We start from the raw sequence: 25568 nt of genomic DNA on the forward strand, positions 1-25568 counted from the left end.
AATCGTAAGTATGTTAAAAAAAAAAAAAAAAAAAAACTTTTAAAAAAGTTTCATTGTTTCCAGTTTAGCTGCAATGTCTGCAAGGGAATTGAAGCACCCTGAAGAAAAGCGGCAAAATGCACGGGTTAAATGAACACGACGCTCCGTCCGGCAGAGCCACTGGGAGCAGGCAAGTGCACGGTGAGCTGCTCACCCGACCGACCCGGCAGTCGGAGACATTTATCGCTGCGAATGTCGCATGCTCAAACGGCAAGGCATATACAGATCCAGTTTTTAAAAATCAGCCAAGAATGGGAAGATTGAGAAGATTCGTAATTTCACCTCACAGCATGCTTACGTTATTAAATCCTTTTTGCTCTCCTTGCACTGAGGGTACTTGGGTTTGGGACTTGGGATGGTCACCTCCCCTGGATACCGTCTCTCTTCTAGAGCCTCCTGGAATGGGTCCAAGTCTTCTGGCTGTGGGCAAAACACAGCTTCAGAGCCACATGGATGATCACACGGCACACAGACTGAGGGAGGCGGCACGTGGCTCTGGGCAGCCTCTACCTCTTGCACCTCTCCCTGCTGTACCTTTAAGTTCCCTACATATTTTTGTCCTGATAATGCCCCTTCTGAAAATGCACACTGAACTTTTCATCCACTGATCTAAACTCCTAAAATGAAGGTCACCTGCCAGTGGTCCAGGCCTTGTTCAGTATTCACCTGGCTGTGCTCACCACATGGGCACACACAGGGTCCGGTGGCCAGAGCCCACGTTTCCCTTGCTCTTCCTCATCCAGTGTTAGCACGCACCTGTCGCGGGGCTGCTTTCCCCAACCCTGCCTGACAGGATTCAGCACTGGAACGACAGCCCCTTAGAGATGAGCTTTCCCCAACCACTGGTCAGTGTTTCACAAGCATGTGCTTTTAAGATTCAAGGTAATGGAGACTAACTTAGAGGAAGGCAACTGTAAATCTCCTTTTTGGTTGTACGTTCAACTGCAGTAACGTAGATGTTTCTACAGGTGGCAATGCTCAGCAGACACGTTTCCTAAGTCTACAGATACATGGGAAGATCTGCCTTCCATGACAATCCAGGTTGAAAACACTTCTGTCATTTTATGAGGGCTTACTTTTAATTTAATTAACATAAATTTGGAGATTCAACCACCATGCCTTATTTGGTAGTAATGATTCAACACTGCCGGAGAAAAGATACTTAGAAATTTAGCTAGCCACTCTGATTTGGTTCTTTTTCACAGTGCCTGGATACTGAAATCAATTTGAAGAATACAGATAATAGGCTTATAAGCAGGTGCCCTCTCTGGCAATTTCTATGTGTTGCTAATGTTTCCTTTTTTCCATTTCCTTGTTTCTGTACAACAATAGTGCTTTGATGGTGATCTCTCTATTGTACTAAAAATAAATTTCATTTTTCAGTGAAATAAAGAAGATATCATACTTCTCAGAATTGAAGACTTTAAAGTCAGTACATAAAGAAAACATTTTATTTGTTTTCAAAGCCTAAAGGGCATTATATCTATTTTAATAACCTGAATTTGAACACCATAACTACTTCAAAAATATGTTCTTGACATAGATGTTTTACTAATACTGTCATAAACAAAGATTTAGGTGATGGTACTAAAATAATTTATACAGGGCTAGAGTAAACTCTTTTGAATACTTTAGGTTTCTTAGAGAAGGGACACTGTCCTTAGTTTTGAAGAGCTAGTTAATTAATAGCATATAGTTAACCATTTAAGTATCTAAGACTTCTATTAGAATTCTCTACCTGCAAGGAAAATCTTGTATTCTTTCAACAAGACACCCAGAAAAATGAACTCACATGCTATTTATACATTTTCTTAATCATTTGTAAAAAAACACTTGTTAGAAAATAAACTTTATCATTTACTAGAGTCAATCATTTGTTTCACTGTGATCAATGGTAGTCACAAATCTCCTCTGGGTCAACAAAAACTCCTTCCTAAGCTCTCCTCAGCTAAAGGTCATATTTAAAGAGAAAAGGTATTTTCTCATCAGGTATGTGCAAACAGCATTTCTGTCAGCTGAGGCCCCATTTTAAAGTCTGGCGGTCAGCACAGTCAGGCTCAATGAAAAGCACATACAGCGATGTCTTTGGACTCGTCCTCGTCTATCCTCCGGGGCTTCATTTTGGTGTAGTCTACGGGCAAGTCCCAGCAGTCACCCTCGCCCAGCTGGAAACACCGGTTGTTCATCACGGCCTGCTGCTGGGGAGACATGGGCTCCAGGGGGGTCAAGATGGGGCAGCAGCTGTCCCGCGGCCTCTGCTTGTTCATGCTGAGGTCCAGGGTTCCGTTCTCGTCTACCTCCATGTCAGGGTTCTGTCGGCAAAAAGACATGGTGACGGTGCTTGGCCTGGCATCCTGTAACGCCACGAGTCCATCCTCCCAGGTGGCAGCTTTGCTCTCAGCCAGTCTAGCGCTCAAGCACAGACTTCCTCACTGCCGCTTCCTTTGCCTAAACTCCCAAGGTGATCAGGCAAAGGAGGCAGCTAAGCGTGGTTGGTACATTCCCGTTATCCCACGCTTAGCTGCAAAATGGGTGGAGAATTCAGGCATCCCTCCCTCCCTCCGTTTCCCTATTTGTTGACTGTTTATCCTCTCTCTCTCCTTCCTTCTTGTCTTGTTGTCTCCAATAGAGTCTGTTAGTCTCCAACAGACTCAAACTTTAGAGTCTGTTCAGAAGAAAATTTCTAAGTAAGTACTTAATTTTAATTTATTACAGTTCAAATACCTGAGATAAAAATTTTGTGTGCATTCATGTGTGTATATACATATATGTGCATGTATGAATGTGTGTGTGTATAAACACACACACATATCAGCTTAAAACTTCTCTTTTAGTTTTATTGATGCTAATAGTTCAAGAATTATGGAGGAGGATAACAAAAGAATTAGAAGGATGAAGGAAGGAAAGAGAAGGAATTAAAATTTACCTTGTAATACATTTTTTTTTGTTTGAGAGACAGAGTCTTGCTCTGTTGCCTGAAGTGCAGTAGCACAATCTGGGCTCACGGCAACCTCCACCTCCCGGGTTCAAGCAATTCTCCTGCCTCAGCTTCCCAAGTAGCTGGGACTACAGGTTTGCACCACCAGGCCCAGCTAATTTTTTGTATTTTTTTAAATAGAGATGCGGTTTCACTATATGTTGGCCAGGCTGGTCTCAAACTCCTCAAGTGATCTGCCTGCCTCAACCTCCCAAAGTGCTGGGATTACAGGTGCAAGCTCCCTTGCCAGGCTGAAATACAAACTTTTATGATGAAGATAATTTTCCATTTTAAGAAAGGAGATTTGCAATTGCAGCTAAAAATACCTTTACCACAGTGATTACCGTTTGACCTGCTACTCCAAGTTTCAGCAAACCTACAAGTTAGTTTACTGGCTTAAAAAAACCAAAGAGGTACAGGGTGAGGCTTTATTTATTTATTTTAAATGATGCTTTGAAACACATCAAGAATTCTGGAGTGCTTGCCTTTCAGGAGGAGAGTCAGAAGAAAGGACTCATCCATGGACAGAAAGTTAAAAAAAAATCAAAATACCCCCTAACAATCCTGCATGTTTCTCCTCAAAGAGTGACACTCTTTTGAGCAAAAATTTGATTTCAGAGCTGGTGTGAAAGCTGCTGCCTCCTCAGAGGTCTAGCAGCTCTCTCCTCTTCATGCTACAGAAGGAAGATGCTTGGAATGAGAACCCCATCCCTGGAGCTGTTACCTTGATAAATTATACAGTATCATTCTGCCTGAACTCTCTTTGTCAAAGTGCACTCTGATTTGAAGCTTCGATGCTAATTTGAGCTTCATAATGTTGCATTTATTCTCTGTTTTGGTTTAATTTTAAGAAAGTGCCAAAAGACTTGGAAGGGGTCTCTCTCTCTCTCTCTCTCTTTTTTTTTTTTTTTTTGTGGTTGCCACAGAATCTCTTCCATGCCAACCTTGCATTTTATCAACCTCGATTACCATGAAACTGAACGCTCCTGACGCGTCTCCAATACCTACAACCAAATGTACCGCCAGAAGGAAAGCATGTGCAACACGTGGATGACTGACCTTCCTTCACGCATGCAGACTACCAGTGTTTCTAGGACGCGCGGTCAGTGCTGCGCGCTGCTCAGCTGAGCCCCTCGCTGGGGCGGTGAACACGGCCTCGCCCAGCGCTCCTCGCACGGCAGGACAGGCGCCTTCCCGCGGGTTCTTGGCCCCCGGTGGCCCCGGCAGGCAGCGCTCTCGGGCCGAGCTGCATCTGACACGCGTGCTCTCCCGCCCCGCGTGAGCCAGGGGCCCACTGACGAGAAAGTGGAGAACAGACCCTGTCCTGTACCTTCCAGAGCCCCCCAGGCACCCCGAGAATGCCGAACCCCCGCGTGCTGCCGTGCGCACGGGCGGACCCCTTGCGTGGGAGTCTGACGTGTGCTCCCCTTGCTCCCCGGAATCCGTGGGGACCGCGGGCAAGGCACGGGCCCTGCGCTTCACCTGACACCAGCGCTAGCACGGCCTCCTGGGGCAAAGCCCAGGGCAGACCAGGCCTCGGCTCCGCCTCCTCCGTGGGGTCCCTGGAGGCCGCAGGAAGGCCACGCGCTGTCCTCTGTTTACAGAGCGACTCCGGACCCTGGGGAGAACGATCCCTGGACGCGCGTGGACCTGCGAGGCCCGCCGCGGGCCCAATTTAGAACACGGACGCGTCCCGGACAACTGGCCGCCCCAGATGCGGTGGCGGAAGCCGCGCGACTGCTCGCCGTGGGAAGAGCGGTTTGGGAGCGCGCGGCCGTGGCCACGCGAAGCTGCAGGGAAAGCGCGCGCATCTGGGCGGGTCCTGGGTCTCCCGCCCGCCTGGGGCGCCCACCCGCGAGGCGCCCACCCGCGTGGCGCCTACCCGCGCGGCGCACAGGTCCTGCGGCTTGGTGCTCAGGTTCTGTGGCATCTCGCGGCAGCGCGTGGACAGGTTGAGGATGGCGGTGGCCGCCATGTGCGCCGCCTCCATGTCGTGCGTGTAGTCGAAGCTGCTCTTGCTGCAGGTGCTGCTGGCGCTGCTGCCCCCGCCGCAGCTCAGGTTGCTGCTGCTGCTGGGCGCGTAGCTGCTGCTGCTGCTGCTGCTGGGGCTGGGGTCCTTGCAGTACCGCTTCGCTGGGGAGACAGGGACGGGATGACTCAGGCCCCGGCCGCAGGGCCTGGGACACACGCACGCGGCAGGGCCTGCCCGCCCGGCCTCGGACACACGCAGCCGCGTGGGACGGCCTCGGGGTGCCGGGGCTTATGCGTAAGGAAAACAAACAACGGCAAACAAAAACAAAACAAAACCATCTGCCTCCGTTTCGTTTTTCTTTTTTTTACACTGTGTACATTTGAATATGCACAGAATCGGGTTGGCCCTGGAGGAGAACTCACCAGTCTGTTGGAAAGGCGCACCTGGCACCCAGCACCTGGTCCCTCGAAAGACAGGCACACGCCTGGCTAGCTTTCGGGAGCCACAGGGTGTAGGGAAGTGACTGGGCATTCCGCCCTGTCAAATCCCTGTCCAGCCCTAAGAGTGAGTGGGGCTCCTCCCCGACACTCGAGGGCTCATGAGCACCTTTGGTGACAGGACCTGGATCCACAATCTCTCATCTGTCAAGAGCTGGGCTGTTCCTTTCAGCCAGAGGGGCAGCCACAGCCACCTGGGGCCCCAGGTCCTCTGCAGGTGACGGGGTTCAAGGGGACCAGGGGGCCACGTGCTGGGCCTGTGGGGACCTCATGCTTTGGAAGTTTCTGGCTGGGCATGCAGACCAGACAGGCCATGGGAGTGAAAGGAGGAAATGGACACAGAGAATTAGCTCAGGATAAACTCAGAGTGGCCTCTCAGTGGCAGGCAGACACGCCGGGCACACATGCAGCTGCCCCTTTCACAGCCACGAGCCCTCTGTTCCCTGCACCCATCCTCACTGACACGATTTCTGCTGCCCAGTCATCCTTTCTGAGCCACCAGACTCACTAACAGCCAACCGGCACTGAGGGCAAGGGTTGTTTGTGAGAGCTGTTAAAAATCTCCTTTAACACATGGTTGAGAAATTGTTTCAGTCTAGGATTTACCCGATGGGTCTTTCTTTACTAATTATTATCTCTACCAGTTAATGTCACAGAACATCATTTGTGCAGGGTCCAGACATGTCCATCGGAATCTAGAGGAGTGAAGAAGGACTCGGAGGTGGACCTGGTCTCTCCCACATCCTAAATCCCTGCCAGTGAGCCCCTCCCTTTAGGAAGCACCTTCTTCTCCAAGAGATCCCTGCCTGCCTCCCTGGGTCCGGCATGAGTGTGGCTGGGAGAACCTGGCAATAGGCTAGAGACACTCTAGCCCGAGCTCTCCTGGTGCTTAGGGCTGTCCTGGCCCTAATCAGCAAAGCTCCACGCTGCCTAATTCTGATGGAAACTATGGTTTTGTCTGTTGCTACAAGGAAAGGGAGAACTTGCAGGAGGTCACAGCTCTCTTGGTGTCTTCCGGGAGCAGCTCTGAACCAGGAGCTGGACTTCCCCAGGGACTCCTTCCCACAGAGGAAGAAGAGAACAAAGCTAAGGGAAGCAAAAAGCTTCCTCACATTGCCAACATTGTGAGCAATGCTAAGAAACTGCCCTGGATTTGGATAAAGGAAAAAAAGAAGTGGTCATCACTGCAAGGTTTGGGTTGGGACTGAAGGATCTCAGGACATCAGGGAAGGGTGTGTTACTGGTGACTCTGTAACGCACAGGCCCCTGCAGAGGAAGCACTGAGGTCAGTGCACAGGGCGAGAGTTGGCTACCCTATCTTCCTCTCAGCCTCTGCCAAAAGGTACAGAGGATTCCCAAGCAAGTGACTCTTTTACACTCAGATTCTTGTGCATTAACCAGAGGCTCAAATCCACACCCATAAAACCCATGAAATACATTAGTAACCTGTAGATGTTATGACTGTGTTTTGCTAATCTGAATTAGCAAAGCCACTCTGAGTGGTCCCATGGCTGGTGGGCACAGCTATCCCTGAGAAGCATGTCTGAGTGTCCGTCAGTGAGCCCCTCCCTTCTCTCTCCTTTGGGAATACCCCTCCTCTGGGGAGCCCAGCAGCGCAGGGTGGGGTGGGCAGTGGCTGCTGTTTGGAGCAGGGCCCACACCAGGGCCTTTGAGAGAGACCATGTGGGGCTGCAAGGGAGTCAACCAGAGGGACACAGCAGAGGCCGTCAGGGCACCCCCATGGGCCCTGTGCAGTGCGCACCCTGAGCCACTCCGAGCAACCTTCAGTTTGCAGTTTGTGATACTCTAGATATCATCTAAAGCTTGTGATTCTACATCACTTACAATTTTGTTAAGAAATAGTAGAAAAATTTTAGGACAAAAGAAATAATAATATTTATAATGGGCTTTCATTTTTACTGGTGAGGGCTAGCCACTAGTTTAGGAATAAAAAACCATTACCCACAAAAATTATAAAAAAACAAAACAAAACACTTTTGTTTTGAAATGAGGAAATTTCTATTCCAAAGGAAAAAAAAAAAGGAATAACACAAGTCTATGCAACAAACAACTGCAGCCGACACAGGTCAGCCGGTAACCCAGGCTCAGCACTGGCGAGGGTGATGCACAGGAGTGTGGGTGCAGAGGTGTGGCTGGAGCTCTCGTTCATGCCCAGACAGAGGCTTCTCCTCACGAGCTCCTCTCACAGTGTCTCCCACTACACTGTGCTCACAGCATCCTCCAACAGGATTGCATCTGGGCCTCCACCACCCTGTAAGATGCTACCACATGCCTACTTCACAGATGTGGAGACCGACGCTGCCCAATGTCCACAAAGAGCCTCGACTGCCATCAAGGATGTGCTTGTCTGAGAGAGTTCAGCATCGTTTCAATTAGAAAATGCCACCCCAATGTCTCTATACACCAATAACCTCCAGGCTGACAGTCAATCAAGCAGGCAATCTTATTAACAGTAGCCACAAATGAAATGAAATACCTAGGAACACAGCTCACCAAGGAGGTGAATGATCTCCACAAGGAGAACCATAAAAGACTGCTGAAAGAAATCAGAGAGGACACAAATAAATGGAAAAATGTCCCATGTTCATGGATTGGCAGAATCAATATTGTTAAAATGGCCATATTGCCCAAAGCAATCTACAGATTCAGTTCTATTTCTATCAAACTACCAATGTAATTCTTCAGAGTTAGAAAAAAAATGATTCTAAAATTGCTATGGAATCAAAAAAGAGCCCAAAATAGCCAAAGCAATCCCAAGCAAAAAGAACAAAGCCAGAGGTTACACTCTGTCTGACTTCAAAGTATACTATAAGGCTACAGTAACCAAAATAGGTTGGTACTGGCGTAAAAACAGCACACAGACCAATGGAACACCATCAAGAACTCAGGAATAAAGCCACGTGTCTACAACCGTTTGATCTTTGACAAGGCCAATGAGAGCAAGCAGTGGGGAAATGGTGCTGGGATAACTGCTGAGCCACATGCAGAAGAATGAAACTAGACCTGTAACTTTTGCCATATACAAAAATTAACTTAAGATGGATTAAAGATGTAAATATAAGACATTCACAAACTATGCAGCTGACAAAGGCTTAATATCTGACATCTGTAAGGAACAAATAAATCAACAGGCAAACCACAAATAATCCTTTAAAAATCGGCAAAGAACATGAACAGACACTTCTCAAAAGAAAACATACAAGTGGCCAACAAACATGTGACAAAACGCTCAGCATCACTAATCACCAGAGAACTGCAAACCAAAAACACAGTGAGATAGCCTCACACCAGTCTGCATGGCTATTACTAAAAGACCAAAAAACAACAGATGCTGGAGAGGCTGTAAAGAAAAGGGAGCACATATACATTCTTGGTGGAAATGCAAATTATTTCAGCCATTGGACAGTAGCTTGGAGTTTTCTCAAAGAATTTAAAACAGAGCTACCATTAGACCCAGCAATCCCATTACTGGGTATATACCCAGATAAAAGTAGATCATTATACCAGAAAGACATGTGCGGTCACATGCTTATCGCCATGCTATTTACAACAGGAGAGACGTAGAATCAACGTAGGTGCCCATCAATGGTGGATTAGATAAATGTGGTACATATACATTGTGCAATACTATGCAGCCATAAAAAAGAATAAAATGATATCATTTGCAGTAACATGGATGGAGCTGGAGTCCATAAACCTAAATGAATTAATGCAGGAACAGAAAACCTCCTACCACATGTTCTCACTTATAAGTGGGGGCTAAACATGAGCACACATGGACATAACGTGGGAACAGTCAACTCTGTGGACACTATGGAGGGGTGGGCATTGCAGAACTACCTCCTGGGTGCTGTGTTCATTACCTGGGCCTACGTAACAGCCATGCACAGGTACCTCCTGTATCTAAAATAAAAGTCGAAACAAAAAAGAAAAATGCTACCTCTATGTGATATTTTACTTGAAAGAATTTTTAACTAAAACAAATCTGCATTTCTTCCTCTCATCTTACTTGACTCACCTTAAATTATCCTGAAGTTACAAAATGTAGACATGACGATATATTGGCTTTCCCTGATTTTAAATTCATAAGATGCTGGATCTAGATAATGCCAAGTGGACGGCACTGAAGTTTAGTTGGTGAATGTACTATCAAGAGCTTTTTGATGTGCCTATGACTCATTTCACTAGAATGGGTGGCTAAGACAATATAATAGCTACTTTCACGTGCATCATTTATTAAATATAAAATAATTAAAAGTTTTAATTAAAACAAAATAAAAACAAGCAGTCCTAACTGTGCCTACAGTTAGGACTGCTCAGGAAAGGCAGTTGGTCCTAATAATTATCCCTATTTGTAAAATGTCAACATAGCCCTTCATGCCAGTATCTTTCGGACCACACTCAGCATTGTTCGGCTCAGTGCCCTGACAGCAGGGGGCACTGTAGAGCAAGGGCCTCAGATTGTGGGTGCTCTGTCCCCCCTCTTCCCACATGGAGGATGCTTGGTCTGATCATGAGAGCAGTTTCACAATGACAGAATGCACTTTCTCTTTCTTTTGCCAAAAAACAAAAAAACAAAAACGATTTTCTTTTTCTTTTCTTTTTTTTTTTTTTGAGATGGAGTCTCACTCTGTCACTCAGCCTGGAGTGCAGTGTCACGATCTTGGCTCATTGCAATCTCAGCCTCTCAGGCTCAAGTTATTCTCTTGCGTTAGCCTCCCGCGTAGCTGGGTTTATAGGCACTTGCCACCATGCCTGGGTAATTTTGTATTTTTAGTAGAGATGGGGTTGGTTTCACCGTGTTGGCCAGGCTGGTCTCGAACTCCTGACCTCAGGTGATCCACTTGCCTTGGCCTCCCAAAGTACTGGGATTACAGGCTTGAGCCACTGCACCTGGCCCAAAGCTATTTTTGATCAAATTGCTTTTCAATCCATCAGCAGCAAGAATGTGTTAATGTTCTTCCGGGGGCCCAGAACATCACTGTCTGTTATGAGCAATGTGGTGGCCTCAACTCTAGATGCCAGAGCTGCCTTGAAACAGGAGCAGCTGCTGGGTCTTAAACCATCCTAAAAATACCTCTTCTACTGCAGGATAAAAGGAAAAGCATGCAGGATTTGTGTGATTAAATACAGCTGTTTACATAAAATTAAAAAAAAACAATAAAATACAAAACCTTCCAGGGAGGACCTTTCCATTTGCCTACTCTGCTTGTGAAATTCTTACTAAATGTGCATGCCTCATTCTCCTAGAAATGTCCATTTCCTTATGTATTCACAGTTTCTTGCACAGAATAGATAAAATATGTCTCCACAATATGAATTGCCATGAAAACAAGACAAAGAAGAATGCAATTAAAAGATGTCCATCATAAGACGTCTTCACTAGCTGGGACCCAGTAGCCTTTAGACCTAACTTGATTCAGTCCCTAATCTGTGGCATCAAGTCTCATGGTTTTTACACATTTCCACCTAGTGTTTCGAGTAAATTGAAATATGGATGTCTAATCTTACATGGGAAGGAACAGAGCTTTCTAGCCTGTGAGATGACATCTATAAGCCACACGCTGTACTTGCTGGAGTTGAGCTGATGTCCAAGGGGCTTCGGGGTCTCGGTTTCAGGTTCTCTATTCCTCTCTGTCCTTGGCACAGCTACTGCCTCCCTGCCTCGCCTTGGCCTTAGAGGGTGGAGTAAATCTGCAGACCTGGCTGTGGTCCAACAGGAGCTTGTGGCCCATGGAAAGACAGGCCAGTTTGGGCAGACAGTGCCCAAGGGGTGGGATGCAGCCATCCTACAGGCCAGTACATGGCACCAGCTCGACGGGCACAGGGGGCTGGTGAGTGGTAGGAAGGGCCCACAGGAGGAGAGAACTTCACCAGGGAGCGGCCTCTGCTCAGGCAGAGAGGCTGCAGGAAGTCAGCCAGGCAGAGGGAAGAAGGGCAGCCCTGCAGGCAGACTTGGTAGGGTTGGAGACAGAGCGCCAGGGAAGTGCACTCCAGAGAGGTCATGCGGGAGAGAGAAGCTGAGCCTGCAGCTGCCTGGCCGTCCGGGGAGTGGTCTATGTGGCCAAGAGGGCAGCGAGCAGAGTAGAGGAAATGCTAAGATGATGGAAAGGTCTAAATGCTGAGGGTTGGGAAGCTGGGGATAACCAATAGGAGAGCGTGGGAAGCTGGGGTTGACCAATAGGAGAGCGTGGAAAGCTGGGGGTGACCAATAGGAGAGCGTGGAAAGCTGGGGTGACCAATAGGAGACCGTGGGAAGCTGGGAATAACCAATAGGAGAGTGTGGAAAGCTGGGGGTGACCAATAGGAGAGCATGGGTAGAGCTGATTCCAGGGTGGAGACCTGATGGGTTTAGGCCACCAAGGGTGGGGGTGTGTTGCCTGGAGACACAGAGGCGGTGAAGATGTCATAGGCCAGGGGTTGGCAACTTTCTCTGGAGAGGATCTTGTAGCAAATGTTTAGGCTTTGGGAGCTGTGCGATCATTTTTGTGGCCACTCAGCTCTGCTTTGCCCTGTAGGAGCAACCACAGCCTGCCCAGCAAGCCCTGAGGGCAGCCAGGTGCCAATGGCATTCTATGCATGGCATGGAAGCAGAATTTCACTTAGTTTTTATATATCAGAAAATAATATTTGTCATTTGTGTTTTTCTTCAATTCTTTAAAAATGTCAAAGCTATTCTTAGCTCACCATGCAAAACAGGCTGGGTAGGCCTTGGCTTGGAGTTCCCAGGAGAGGACAGGGCCCAGATGCCTGAGTGGGTGCTCAGCCCCTCCATCACCCTGCATGGATTCGTATTTCCTATAGACAATGTGAAGCCCCTTCCTCAGCAGCCCCGACAGCTGCCCCTGTTCTTCCTTCTCGTGGGTCACAGTCTTGACCTCCCAGACCACTGGCTGTGCTCACCAACCTGTGTGTTTCCCTACCTTTGCATAATTTCTGCTCAAACTCTATGATCTCATTTGAAGTTTGCCACTTGGGTAAAGTTCATGCCAATCCTCCCGGCAGAGGGACTCCTCACTTCACTGGGCAACAGTGTGTGTTTCACTATCTTGTGTATCCTGAGGGAAGGAATGATGGACTGACAGATGGATAGGCAGGCAGACAGACACACAGACAGACACAGATTGGCAGGTGGACAGCAAGCACTGGGGCTGTGTCTGAAGGATGCAGGTGGTGAAGTGAAAGTTTTGTGAGTGGTTTGATCACAGCTGGTGTGATTTAAGGGATGATTCTCCAAGGCTGCAGAGAAGGTCCTATGTTCTATTTCATTCTATATCTCCATGGTCCTGACCTGTGGTTGCTAAGAGCTGCACGTTTCTCCCTTACAAGAAGCCCATTTCTCTGCCTCTTTTTAGGAGCAATGACTCAATTCTGAAGCAAGTCTTGGCAAAGATACATGGGAGGGTCACTGCAAATGGCAGTCACTCCACAGTCAGAATCTCCCGCCTGGTGCCCAGGTGTGGGGACAGGTCCCCTTGGATCACACTCTCTCAACAGCCCTACCAGCCAGTTTTGTCCCAGTGGGCACTTTCCAGGACCCTTTTAAAATCTGTCAGATGAGTCTAGTGAAATGGAAACAGAGTGTCACTAAAATCCCAGACTTCACCACCACACAATATATCCACATAATACTTGTACCGCTAAAATTTATACACACACAAATAAGCAGAGGGTAGGCTTGTTTTCTCAATAAATTGTGGTAAAAGGCTGTATTTCCTTTGCTCTGTTTTCCTGAAGCCCTAACATCGAGCTTTCAGCCTGTCTGCTCCATAAATCCTGGTTTCTAGGGGTTTGGCTGCAAAGCATGGCTCAGCCTTAGTCTCCACAGCAGGGATGCTGCCGAGCATGGGGTGGTCACTGGCAGTGACTAACACGTGACGGCTCATCTCGTACAGACAGAGTGCACCTCACACTGTCCCTCTTTGCGCAGCTTCACGGCAGCCTCGTGAGGTCAGCAGAGGACACTCTCGCTTCCTCTCTGCTCCTGAGGAAACCCATAGCGCACAAGGCTAATGTGTCCAGCAGCATCCAGCTCCTAAGAACGGCACCGAGAATACGCTCAGTGGATTTGACTTCAGGTCCGCTAAAGGCACCGTGACCTAAGATGGCTCTGCTGGTCACAACTTTAGCCAGAAGCCCCCTTTCTTCTCAGGCTGGAGTCTGACCAGAACAATAGAGCTAAAGAAAGAAATCAGACCACCCAGAACAAGACCAACAAAATCAGGTGCGTAAAAATGGGCATCTAATGAAAGAATTGATCGAATCCTGGTAAAATGTCCATGAATTGGAAATCGTAGAAACAGTCTTCAGTTACAAGAACTTAATTTCTTTTGATCCTTCACTTGTAGATGAAGAAATGAAATTACAAGAACCCTGAAATTATTACAACAAACCAAACCGATAGAGCTATTTCTGTTACACCCTACAAGCACTCCTTTTTCCATTTGTCTGTGTTTCTGACCAATATATGATACATCAAAGAAATACTGAATTTCATTCTCTATACGAAAGAAATACTGAATTTCATTCACTATATGAATGAATTGTTATTAAAACAAGAAATACCATAGCTTAGAAAGATGTACAGCAATGCCTGTGGAATGATAAAAATGGTTTCGGAGCTCCCCAGCATTCAGTTTAAATATTGGGTGTGTACGTGTACTGTGATTTTAACTACATGTCTTTTCCTTTGTTTCTGATACAGAGCCTTCCTCTGTTGCCCAGGCTGGAGTGCAGTTGTGCCGTATTTCAGCTCAATTCAACCTCTGCCTCCCAGGTTGAAGTGATTCTCGTGCCTCAGACTCCGAGCAGCTGGAATTACAGGTATGAGCCACCATGCCCAGCTTATTTTTGTATTTTTAGTAGAAACAGGGTTTTGCCATGTTGGTCAGGCTGGTCTGGAACTCTTGGCCTCAAGTGATCCACCTTCCTCAGCCTCCCAAAGTGCTGGGATTACAGGCGTGAGCCACTGAGCCCGGCCCTAAGTATCTTTTTCAAAGAAAAGCTTGATAACCTTTTTAAAAAAGTGATTTCCTTCCCCTGTGCTAGACTGCATCATGATAAGACTTCTAAATCATCAGAACATTTACACCCCAAGTCCTAATTGGTAAAATTTGGCAATACATCTATATAGCCTAGAATTTAAAGCACACACGTTTAGAGAAAGAAATAAAATTAAACAAACACAGTCTTCCCCTCTAATGAAAAACTACTTACCAACTAGCTTTGTAGTGAAATGGTAACTAGCTCACACTCTTGGTGGTCGTTCAGATAAGCACTAGCCAACACGAACCACCCTTTCCTGTGGAGCCCATGGCATTACGTCTGCTGCGTGAGCTCCATTTTGTTGGTGCCACAGCAGCCACAAGCCAGCAAGGAGCAAAGCTACGGCTGCACCGGCAGTACCCAGGCCAGGCCTTGCTTCTCTCCATTGTCCCCAGTCATGGGGGACCCAGGTCCTTGGCTTGCTGAGAAGAGGCTGGGGGACAGGAGGCCACTAGCCCTGGCTACACGGGGAGTCACTGGCGAGCTTCTCAAAAATGCCATCATGCAGGGAGCACCCAGGGTCCTGATTTCATTGGTCTGGAGGGCAGGTTGGGCATGAGAATTTTTAAAAAACCCTCCCCAGATGGGTCTCATGTGCATGCAAGGCTGAGAACACCAAGGAGATGGGTACAGAGCTCCTCAAAGCTCCCGGGAGCCCAGGGCCACCTGCTGGCTCACCCGCCACTGTCTGTCTTAGGGCCATTTATTTAAAGGAAGCCTATTAAGATAAGGGCACTGTCCTCCCAGGACCACAAAATACAATGAGCCAGTCCGTAGCTTCTCCCGACACATACTCCAGGAGCAGCTGAGTGCACTGTCTCAGAGTTGCAGAGGGGAAACCATCTCATCTCCCTCCTTCCCCTGAGGTTTTGCTCACCTACGGCTGTGTGGGCCTGGGGGGCTTTCAGCTCCTGGGCTGTGCTATGAGCACCGTGCTCTCTGGGTACCCTTCGAGTGACCACCAGGCTCAGCTAAGTTGTAGGACATTGATATACACAACAACAACATCAGCAATGGCAACGTGTCTCTCATGTATAAGAGTGTGCACCTCCTACCATCATCATATCCTTTGGGGGATATATCCCTGGTTTGCACCTTGGGAGCTATGGCTCGCTTGCCATAAGTATGGTTGTCGTAACTGTTGTATTCAAACGAGGTCTTGGAATATTTCTCGAGCTCCTTGGCCAGGTTGGAACGCGGCGTAGTTGTGGGGACATTGTTTCTGTAGCCATACTGAGGAATCTCCAGCTGCTTCACAAAGCACATTGGCCTGAAAGTAACAAGACAACACACAATAGCTTGCTTTCTCGTGGCTTCGCACACGACGAGCTTCACGTTAAAACTAGAATATCTTACTTTTTAAAATGTGTTAAAGAGTCAGAACCTGTCACTAAAACGCCAACTATTTTCTGAAGAAAAGACAAAAAGTGTGTTTTAATTATATAGCACCAAATAAACTACCTAAAAGTCAACTTGGGCAATAAAAAAAGACAAGAAATAAAATATTTGAATATGACCCTTTTTCCTTCTTTCTTGTAAGAGGTCTGGTGGTGGCACGGTGATGACATGAGATACAAGGATGGGGATATCTCAGTCCTAAAATTTCTTTGCAGTGGTTACAAAGAGTTGCCAAATTACACACAAAGACATGGCCTCAGTAAGAAATCCCCCTTAAAAAATAAGAGGAAGTGGGCCGGGTGTGGTGGCTCACGCCTGTAATCCCAGCACTTTGGGAGGCCGAGGGGGGCAGATCACAAGGTCAGGAGTTTCAGAGCAGCTTGGCCGACAGAGTGAAACCCCATCTATACCGAAAGTACAAAGGCCGGGCGTGGTGGCAGGTGCCTGTGACCCCAGCTACTCCAGAGGCTGAAGCAGGAGAATCACTTGAACCTGGGAGGCGGAGGTTGCGGTGAGCCAAGATTGTGTCACTGTGCTCCAGCCTGGCAACAGAGCAAGATTCCATCTCAAAAAAAACAAACAAAAAATCCATAAATAAATAAGAGGAAGTAAAGAAATACTCTTGGGGACACAGACAGAACCAGATCCATTGTACCTAACTGGATAATGAGTTAGACTGCGTGGTAAGATGCCGCGACAAGTACTAGACTATGCAATGTTTTTACCTAGTGGCTATTTCTTAGTGTCTCTAGGATAAAATATTCAATAGGAAGGACACTGGGTCGTTGCTCACTCATAGACACTGTGTCTTGCCTGTGTGTGTGTGTGTGTGTGTGTTAGGTCCACCTCTTCATCTGTCTAGCTCGTAAGTGAAATTTTTAGACTTTTTATTTGAAACAATTTTAGACTTGCAGAAAAGTACAGAGATTTTCTTCATGCTCTGCCACCAACTTCTGCCAACGTGACCACCTTCATAATCGTAAGACAAGAGCAAAACCAGGCGATCAACATTAGTGACATTCTTTCCTAAACTATAGGCTGTGCTTGGATCTGACCAGTTTTCCACGGACGTCCTTGATTTGACGCAGCCATGCAGGGTCCCACGGTGCACTAAGGGTCCTGTGTCCTGTCCTTTCCCCGTGACACCTCCTTGGTCTCACTGGGCTGGAGGCTTCATGCACTGAACACTGAAGAGCTAGTCAGGTTTTGCAGAATCAGATACAGACAGATTCTTTTTTTTTTTTGAGACCACATCTTGGTCTTGATTCCCATGCTGGAGTGAAGTGGTATTATCTCAGCTCACTGCAACCTCCACCTCCTGGGTTCATGCGATTCCCTCGCCTGAGCCTCCTGAGTAGCTGGGATTACAGGCGCCTACCACCACGCCCAGCTAATTTTTTTATATTTTTAGTGGAGACAAGGTTTCACCATGTTGGCCAGGCTGGTCTCGAACTTCTGACATCAGGTGATCTGCCCACCTCGGCCTCCATAAGTGCTTGGATTATAGGCATGAGTCACCACGCTTGGCCATAGAGGCATTCTTAATCCTAACATCATTAATCATCTGACATCTTTGTATTTTTCTCAAGTAATTCTCCTGCCTTAGCCTCCCAAGCAGCTGGGATTATGTCCTGAGTCACCATGCCTGGCTACTTGTTTTATTTTTAGTAGAAACAGGGTTTTGCCAAATTGGTTAGGCTGGTCTCAGACTCTTGGCATCAAGTGATCCATTTTCAACAAAACACTTATAGACCTTTTCACATCAGCATTATTTTACACACTGTAAAGCTAACAAAATATTGAATTTTAAAGGCAGAGAGTTTCCTGTTGAATTTTTGTCATTCTAAACTACATAAAATGTATTCTGAATAAAGACCCAAACAAGGTTGATAGTTTAGCAGGAAAAAACAAAAGATGGTGAATTCATGTATTAGTGTTAGGTTCATAGCCAGCCTAGGAAGAACAAACTTTTTTTTTTTTCTTTGAGACGGAGTTTTGCTCTGTTGCCCAGGCTGGAGTGCAGTGTTGTGATCTCGGCTCACTGCAACCTCTACCTCCCTGGTTCAAGTGATTCTCCTTCCTCAGCCTCCCGAGTAGCTGGGATTACAGGCTCCTGCCAACACACCCAGCTAATTTTTGTGTTTTTGATAGAGACGGGGTTTCGCCATGTTGGCCAGGCTGGTCTCCAACTCCTGACCTCAGGTGATCCGCCCACCTCTGCCTCCCGAAGTGCTGAGATTACAGGCGTGAGCCACCACGCCTGGAGGAGGACAGTAACTTTGAGTAAGATTCTATTTCTTGAGTACTAGTATCAGTAAAATCTTCCACTACTGCCTGTACCTCTAACACAAGTGGGAAGTTTTAGCAGATGTATGAAATTATAATACCAGCAGGTACAAATGTGTACTGCTTAGGAAGGAAGCTCTTTAACAACAGATGTGCAAACAATATCCTGAGAGTTCTCCCTGGGGATGGAAATCTTAGGGGTTTTGATTCGTTTTCTTATTTTCCATAAGCATTGCTTGTGTGTCTGAATGAATATATTTCCTCGTGAGTCCTTGCTGTCTTTCTAAAGGTGATTTGCTCAGGTACGTCAGGATCATCCACACTTGCCTTGCAGATAACAGGTTTAAAACTACTATCTTGACTTTTTTTATGATTATTTTTATGATTAAGTTTTGCTTTTTAAAATATTTTATATACTGATTATTTCTTTTTTACTAATATGATTTTTATAAACATCATAATTATATTACATCGCAGAGTACAATGTGATGTTTTGACATCTGTATACAATGTGAAATGATTAAATCAGGCAAATTAACATATACGGCACTCAGTTTTTGTGGTAAGACATTTGACATTTGCTTTCTTCTTAGTTACTTTTAAATATACAATACAATATTATTGATTCTATTGTTGTGGTACAGATTTCAAACTATGCCCTTCCTGTCTCGCTGAGAAATATTACCTTAGACCAGCAGCTCTCCATTCCCTCAGCACCACCGCAAGTTTTGCTTTTTTATGATTCATTGAAACAATATTTAGAAGATATAAAAGTTATTTTAAAAAATCACCTATAGTTCTACTAGATACAAAAACTCTTAAGGTTTTGGTGTGTTTTTTTTTTATGATTAACTTAATGTATTTTATATTTACTTAAATAGAATGTTACTGTTTTGCATATTTTACATTTCCATTTTACATGATATTTAATTTTCCTTTTTGTTTCTTATGCTTTAAAAACAGTTTTTCAACAGCAGAGTGATACTGAAATCAATGAATACTGTGCTATTTAACTATTTTCCAATTCGTGTCAGTTCTGTCCTGTTAAACTGTCACTTAATAGGTACCCATGCAGACAACTCTTTTTACTCCTATTATTTCATACATTTATATTGGTTTTGGTGCCGTTACAAAGTTTTGATAACTGAATTTTTTTTAAAAAAAGAAAGGCAGATTTTAGGCTGATAGCCACGCCTATGCTACCTTTATAACAGCACAGTAATGGTTAAACATCCAATTTATTTACCAAATCACCAATACATTTATTTTCATTTCATTAATTTAGCCTATTTACTTCTTCTCAAATCAATAAAAGCAGTAATAATTGTCTACTGTTCTTGAAGCATTTTTCCAGGCAATATGAAGGTGCATAAAAAAAAATTAGCCAGGCATAGTGGTACGTGCCTATAGTCCCAGCTACTCAGGAGGCTGAGGTGGGAGGATCGCTTGAGCCCAGGAGGTCAAGGCTGCAGTGAGCCATAATTGTGCCACTGTACTCCAGCCTGGGCAACAGAGTGAGACCCTGTCTCTATAATTTTTTTTTAATTAGAAAAAAAAGACCGTGGGTGATCGTTTTTCAATAGTCCAAAGGCTGTGAGAATTCTGGAGAAGGGAGAATACTTCAGGCTATGACATTCGGTTACATTTGTGTGGAGAAGGTGATGTTTGAAGTAATGCCGACTGTTACTTCCAAATTACAGAAGTAATTTCTTACAGAATAGGTTGATTTTTAAGGTTAAGTACCAGGGAGGGGTGAGAAAGCATTCCAGGAAAAGAAACTCAGTGTCCAAAGGTGAGGAGGTAAAAAAGCCAGGAGAACCTTCAGGGAATAGCAAGAGCTGGGCAGCCAGGGACAGGACCAGATCAGCCCATGGGCAATCTGCTTACTCACCTGGTGGGCAAGGCCACGGGGTTCGGGCCTGGGAGAAGAAGCAGGACCCCAAGACTTAAAAAGATCAGGACCCGATCCGAGGGAGGGAGGAGGGGAGGAGAGGCTTCAGCTGGAGGGCCACAGGCCACGCCCTCACAGAGGCTGCAGGCCAGGGGCTGGAAATGAGGATATGACTTGGCCAACATTGGAAGCACCTGCTTAAGCCTCAGGCTCTTGTTCATTGAATGATTTATTTAAAGACTTTAAAAAATCATAACAGGTTAAATGACTGTTGGTTTAACTTCATTCTCTTTTCTTCCTTCCTGTCTCTTCCTTTTCCACTGAATGAGCACCCTACCTGGAGACCCTGTGGGGAATACAGAAGTGCTGGGGCAGGGACCCGACCTCCAAATGTCACACCCGGCATGCCAGGTAAGCCCTGGTGTGGGGGGGGGTGGAAAGCTGGCAGGAGCCTCATGCAGGGCTGATACACAGCCCAGCACCCAGCGCCTCCCTGGACAGCCAGGAGAGGCTGTGGTTGGTCACGTGCATTGCTGGGCTGGCCGGAGCCCTCCTGCTGCAGTGAGAAGGGGGCTCTTTCTTTCTGTTAAAAGCCGTGTCCTGGCCTGGCTCCCACCCCAGCTAGAGGCAAGGAGAACAGCTGGCAGCTGCCCTGTGGTTACTCCCAGCCTCTGCTCACTTGTCATTTGGTGGGGCTGTTCTTTGCAGCAATCCAGAGACAGGGATGCTAAGTTAGGAAGCCATAGGAGCAAGGCAGAAGGCTCAGGCCGGGACATGAGAGTGGAAGCTGTGTTTGGACAAGGTGGTATTCACAATTACAGGCAGGCCCCGTCGGGCTCCGGCTGCCGTGAGCTTCTCCCTGAAACCTCACTCCCTGTGGCCCCGGGAGCAGAGCAGCCCGTAGGTGGACAGTGCTGTCACCTGGTGACTTCTGGAAGCGCCAAGTACAAGAGTTCTTCCAGCTTCTCAGGGGTCTGGCCAAAGTAGGCTCAGGAAAATTAATAAAAGCCCTCACCAACAAAGAGATTTCTCCCACCATTTTTCATATTCTCCTTTGATTAATAACTATCCCTTCTTTAATTATACAACCCCTCGGGGTTGGTTTGTTTCATTGGGTGGGGGTGGTTTTCATGCTGCCAATAGTGAGCTGTGGGCTGGTGGGGAGAGGGAGGATGCCCTAGGACATGTTTAGCACTTGATCTTGCTGCCTGGAAGATGGGTGCGTTACCCTGAAGGGGCAGCTCCCTGCGATGGGTGGCCTGGGGGCACTTTGGGCTGGGACCCCCAAACGCAGACAACTCTAGAGGTACCTGTGCCACAGTTTACTGAGAAGTTATCTCTGGATAGTAGGATCATACAGGGTTTTGTTTTCTTATTTTTGCTTTAATTTTTATTCATAATTTTCTATACAGATTTTAACTTTTTGATTTAGGGAGGAAGGGAGTTTAATCACTATGTTAGAAGCTTCTTGGGATGCTATAAAATAATACTCAAGAACAAAAAAATTCATATTGCTTGCCCAATGATTTGCTTCAAGTGATTGGTCCCAAAGAAATAATTTCCTTTTTTATTTTTTTGAGACAGGGTATCGCTGTGTCACCTAGGCTGGAGTGCAGTGGTGCAGCCACAGCTCACTGCAGGCTTGACCTCCTGGGCTTAAGCGATACTCCCACCTTGGCCTTCTGAGTAGCCAAAGAAATAACAGAGGTAAAGTGCTGTATATATGAAAAAAAAATGTTTATTATTGCCTCTCTTTAATAGTAAAAGCGAGAAACAGCCTAAATGCCTCAAAGCCGGAACGTAGTTTTGGCACCAGGGGTACCTCACAACAGCCGAAGCCGCATGAACAGCACCCAGCACGGAGCTTCACGAACACACGTGGCGTGAAGATGACAGTTAAGATCACTGCCTAGAGGCCGGGCGTGGTGGCTCACGCCTGTAATCCAAGCACTTTGGAGGCCAAGGCGGGTGGATCACCTGAGGTCAGGAGTTCAAGACCAGCCTGACGAATGTGGTGAAACCCTGTCTTAAAAAAAAAAAAAAGATCACTGCCTAGAGACAAGGACGTTGGGTGAAAAGGCAGGATATAGCCAATTGTCATAGTTTTTATGTGGATGAGGATTTGAAGAGATGTAAAAGTGAAAGATAAATAGAAGGCTTGTGTGAATGGGGAGCGTAACCTCCCAAAGCTTAAATAAAACAGTGGTTTCCGCCAGATGATCTGTAAGGTGTCGGCCGTTGTAACATTTGGGTCAATTATTTAACCTCTCTGCACCCTGGGTTTTCTCACTTGCCAGGTGGAGGTGACAACACCTACACTCACCTACATCTCAGGACCTTTGGGGTAACAGGAGGCAGCTCTGCCGGCTTTGGACGCGAGAGCTCCCACACGAGGGGTGCCCATTCCTCCAGCATCATCAGAAACATGAGCACCAGCCTGTAGGTTGGTGTGAGGCCCTCTCCTCTAAATTAGGAGAGAATTACTTTGGGCATCTCATTAATTTTCAAAGCTTCCCTTTCATCTAGCACTCAGACTCATGGAATATCAGGGCCAGACACAAATGCAGAAATGATTTCCTGATTCTCTCATGTAAATCGTCACAGTGAGTCCACAGAGACCAGGGGAGAATGACACCTTCACCCTCACACAGTCTAGCCTGGCCGGCTTCCACCACACCCCGCCCTCGGGTCCCGGTCCCAGCTGCTGTAGGAACGTCCCCAGCGCTCCGAGGTGTGGGGCAGGTTGTGAGAGAGCTCACAGGCGGCACCCTCCTCCTGGTACCTGAGCACACGGTCCGAGGCCTGGCTGGACTTGGACACGTCACAGCTCTGGTGCTTCTCCTGCGCCTTGGCCAGTTTCTCTGCTGCTGCGATCGGGCATCCGGAAAGGCTGCAACCACAGAAAGCAGGATGAATGGTCCCCCCTCAAACGCTTTCACAGCACACCAATCATCCCTGAGCACGAGGACCCTGATGTGGGCGCAGCTGGTGGGGGAGGGGTGGCTTCCCAAACCTGGCCTGGGGCAATCCTGATGGGTGGACTGGGAGAGGAAAGGTGCTCATGACCTAGAGCCTGCTTTCTGCAAGGTTTCCAGCAGAGAAGGCCGTGGCAGTGCTGCGTGTGAGGTGTATTCAGTCCTTTGCAGCGAGAGCACGCCAGCTCCCATGCATTCGGGAGGACACCACGGGGGAAACTGTAGACACAGATTCTACTATGGATGCCCGCTGTTTCTGGGGATGAAGAACTAACAGCTTGGGTGGGGTGAGTTTTTAAGCCCAAGAATGGCAATGCAAGGCTGTTACCAGAAGATGGAGCTCTAAGCTGATTTCCTAAATGCCACTGACCGTGGCCTCTAGGGTGGTCTGTCTAAGCCATTTTCCTAAATGCATTGACCGTGGCCTCTGGGGGGCTCTGTCTGGCTTTAGCCCTTTGGTGTTCTCCAAGAGCAGGGAAACGAACGTGGAGAGGACCGCAGAAAGATTTCTCGGACGGCAGTAACGTGTGCTGGAGCCAAACGGTTCAGGCTTAGTCTAGATGCGGGAGACGCCAGATGGGCTCTTTTGTGCTCAAGCTCATTTTACATGAAATCACTGTGTCTGCTCCGTGGGTGTCCACATGCATATCTACGCATATGCACAGACACTCACCCCATATATGTGTCATACCCCAAAAATACGCCTGTGCTGAGGTCTGACGGAGGCCCTGACGCTGCCACATGAACAGCACCCAGCACAGAGCTCCCCAACCCATCTAGCGCCTCGTGCCTCGGCAGATGAAACACCTCCGGAGGGCACAGCGGTCATTTGTTTCATTATGAATTTAACACAAAGAACCAGGTTTGCCAGTCAGCCAAGCACAAATTAGAGTAAAGCTGATGACAGTTTCCTTCTTTTAGATATAATTTTATGTGAACTCATAAAACCATAGACTGTAAGACAAACTTGGGAAGAATTACTTTTCAGCTTCTGGATAAAAAGTTATCGGATAAGAACTGAGTATCATGGGCAACTGAGTAGCTCCTATCAAGCCTGAACAGGATGGAAAAAGAGAACTGAAATCTTTCACAAACAAAAGAGTGATTCTGCATATACTTGTTCACAGCGGAAGTCCAGGGTCTATTTCTCCCCCTCAGCCTGCAAAACACCCTCAGGTTGTTCTGAAGGTGTCCATACTGATGACCTGGGGTTTCCGCAAAATTCCAAGGGCAGCCACGCCAAGCGACACACTGTACAGGCTTGCTGCATTCCTGGTCATGTGCTGTCCAATGGGCACCAGAACAGCCCCATCTACACCCCGGAGGACAGCCCCATCTATCTACAACCCAGAGGACAGCATCATCTATACCCGGGAGGACAGCATTGTCTATACCTGGGAGGACAGCCCCGTCTACACCCCGGAGGACAGCCCCATCTATACCCAGGAGGACAGCCCTGTCTACACCCAGGAGGACAACCCTATCTACAACCCAGAGGACAGCATCATCTATATCCTGGAGGACAGCATTGTCTATACCTGGGAGGGCAGCCCTATCTACACCCCGGAGGACAGCGAAGGCGTGGCCTCCTTCCCTCCAGTTATTATAAATGGTCATGGTTTCCACTCTTGACACAATGCTCCATGATGCTAAGCGGGGTGGGGCACCTCAAATCATCCCTTTTACACCACAAGTGCGGGGAGCACTTGCCACTTCTGTGCGTCATGTGGAGGTGCCTGCCCTTCATGGGGAGCACCATGGGGAGCGCCGTGGGGAGCACCGTGGGGAGCGCCGTGGGGAGCACCGTGGGGAACGCCGTGGGGAGTGCCGTGGGGAGCATGGCCAGCCTCCCTGGGGAGGAGGAGGCATGGAGAGTGGTCGACGTGCCCTCCCACACCAGTGCCGCGCGCGTGACTTACCTTCGGTGGGAGTTCCTGTTGCTGTTGACGTGCCCGCGCCCCGTGCAGCCTGGAGTGGGGCACTTGAGGACACTTTCATGCATGGCAAGGACTTGATGGGGAGAGGCAAAGAGAACAGCCAGCATTAAAACAGGCATGGTCAGGACACACGAGAATGCAGTCATTTAACAAGGGCCAGGTCGCTCAGGACAGACAGTCCTACAAACGTTTGTGATGGGCATGGTCAGGAAAACACACATGGGAGGAGAGAGAGGGTTGACTGGACCCTACGCTAAAGGCCTCGCACAGCAGGGGCGCTGGACCCAGGAGCCAACTCCATCCTCATGCGCTAGAGGAGCCAGGGACTCCCAGACGTTTCCCATGCCTAAGCACTGAGGATTCATTCGCCATAGAACAGCACAGAGGCTGCGGATGTTAAAAACACACCTGCGCTTTGGAAACACACAGCATTATGAACGTGTGGGGGGCAGATGAAGAGAGAACCACAAACCTTAATTTTAAATAAAATGAAATAATCACTCTTCTTTTAGGAATCAAGGGCTTTATTA

At 47.4% G+C, this 25568-nt stretch overlaps 1 protein-coding gene across 11 annotated transcripts in view; it reads right to left on the reverse strand.

The window, feature by feature from the left end:
- MYT1L (myelin transcription factor 1 like) overlaps positions 1-25568 on the reverse strand; it is a 251956-nt gene that overhangs the window by 93092 nt on the left and 133296 nt on the right. For all 11 annotated transcript variants that reach the window (XM_037733293.1, XM_017514051.1, XM_037733292.1 and 8 more), the window contains exons 9-14: positions 25021-25111; positions 22909-23016; positions 15607-15821; positions 4899-5149; positions 2115-2351; positions 338-459 (exon numbers count right to left, since the gene is read on the reverse strand). In XM_037733293.1, the coding sequence (XP_037589221.1) occupies positions 338-459; positions 2115-2351; positions 4899-5149; positions 15607-15821; positions 22909-23016; positions 25021-25111 (1024 nt within the window). The remainder of the gene's footprint in view (positions 1-337; positions 460-2114; positions 2352-4898; positions 5150-15606; positions 15822-22908; positions 23017-25020; positions 25112-25568) is intronic.

Source organism: Cebus imitator, unplaced genomic scaffold, assembly GCF_001604975.1.
Source record: "Cebus imitator isolate Cc_AM_T3 unplaced genomic scaffold, Cebus_imitator-1.0 Scaffold512, whole genome shotgun sequence".
NCBI classification, from domain to species: domain Eukaryota; kingdom Metazoa; phylum Chordata; class Mammalia; order Primates; family Cebidae; genus Cebus; species Cebus imitator.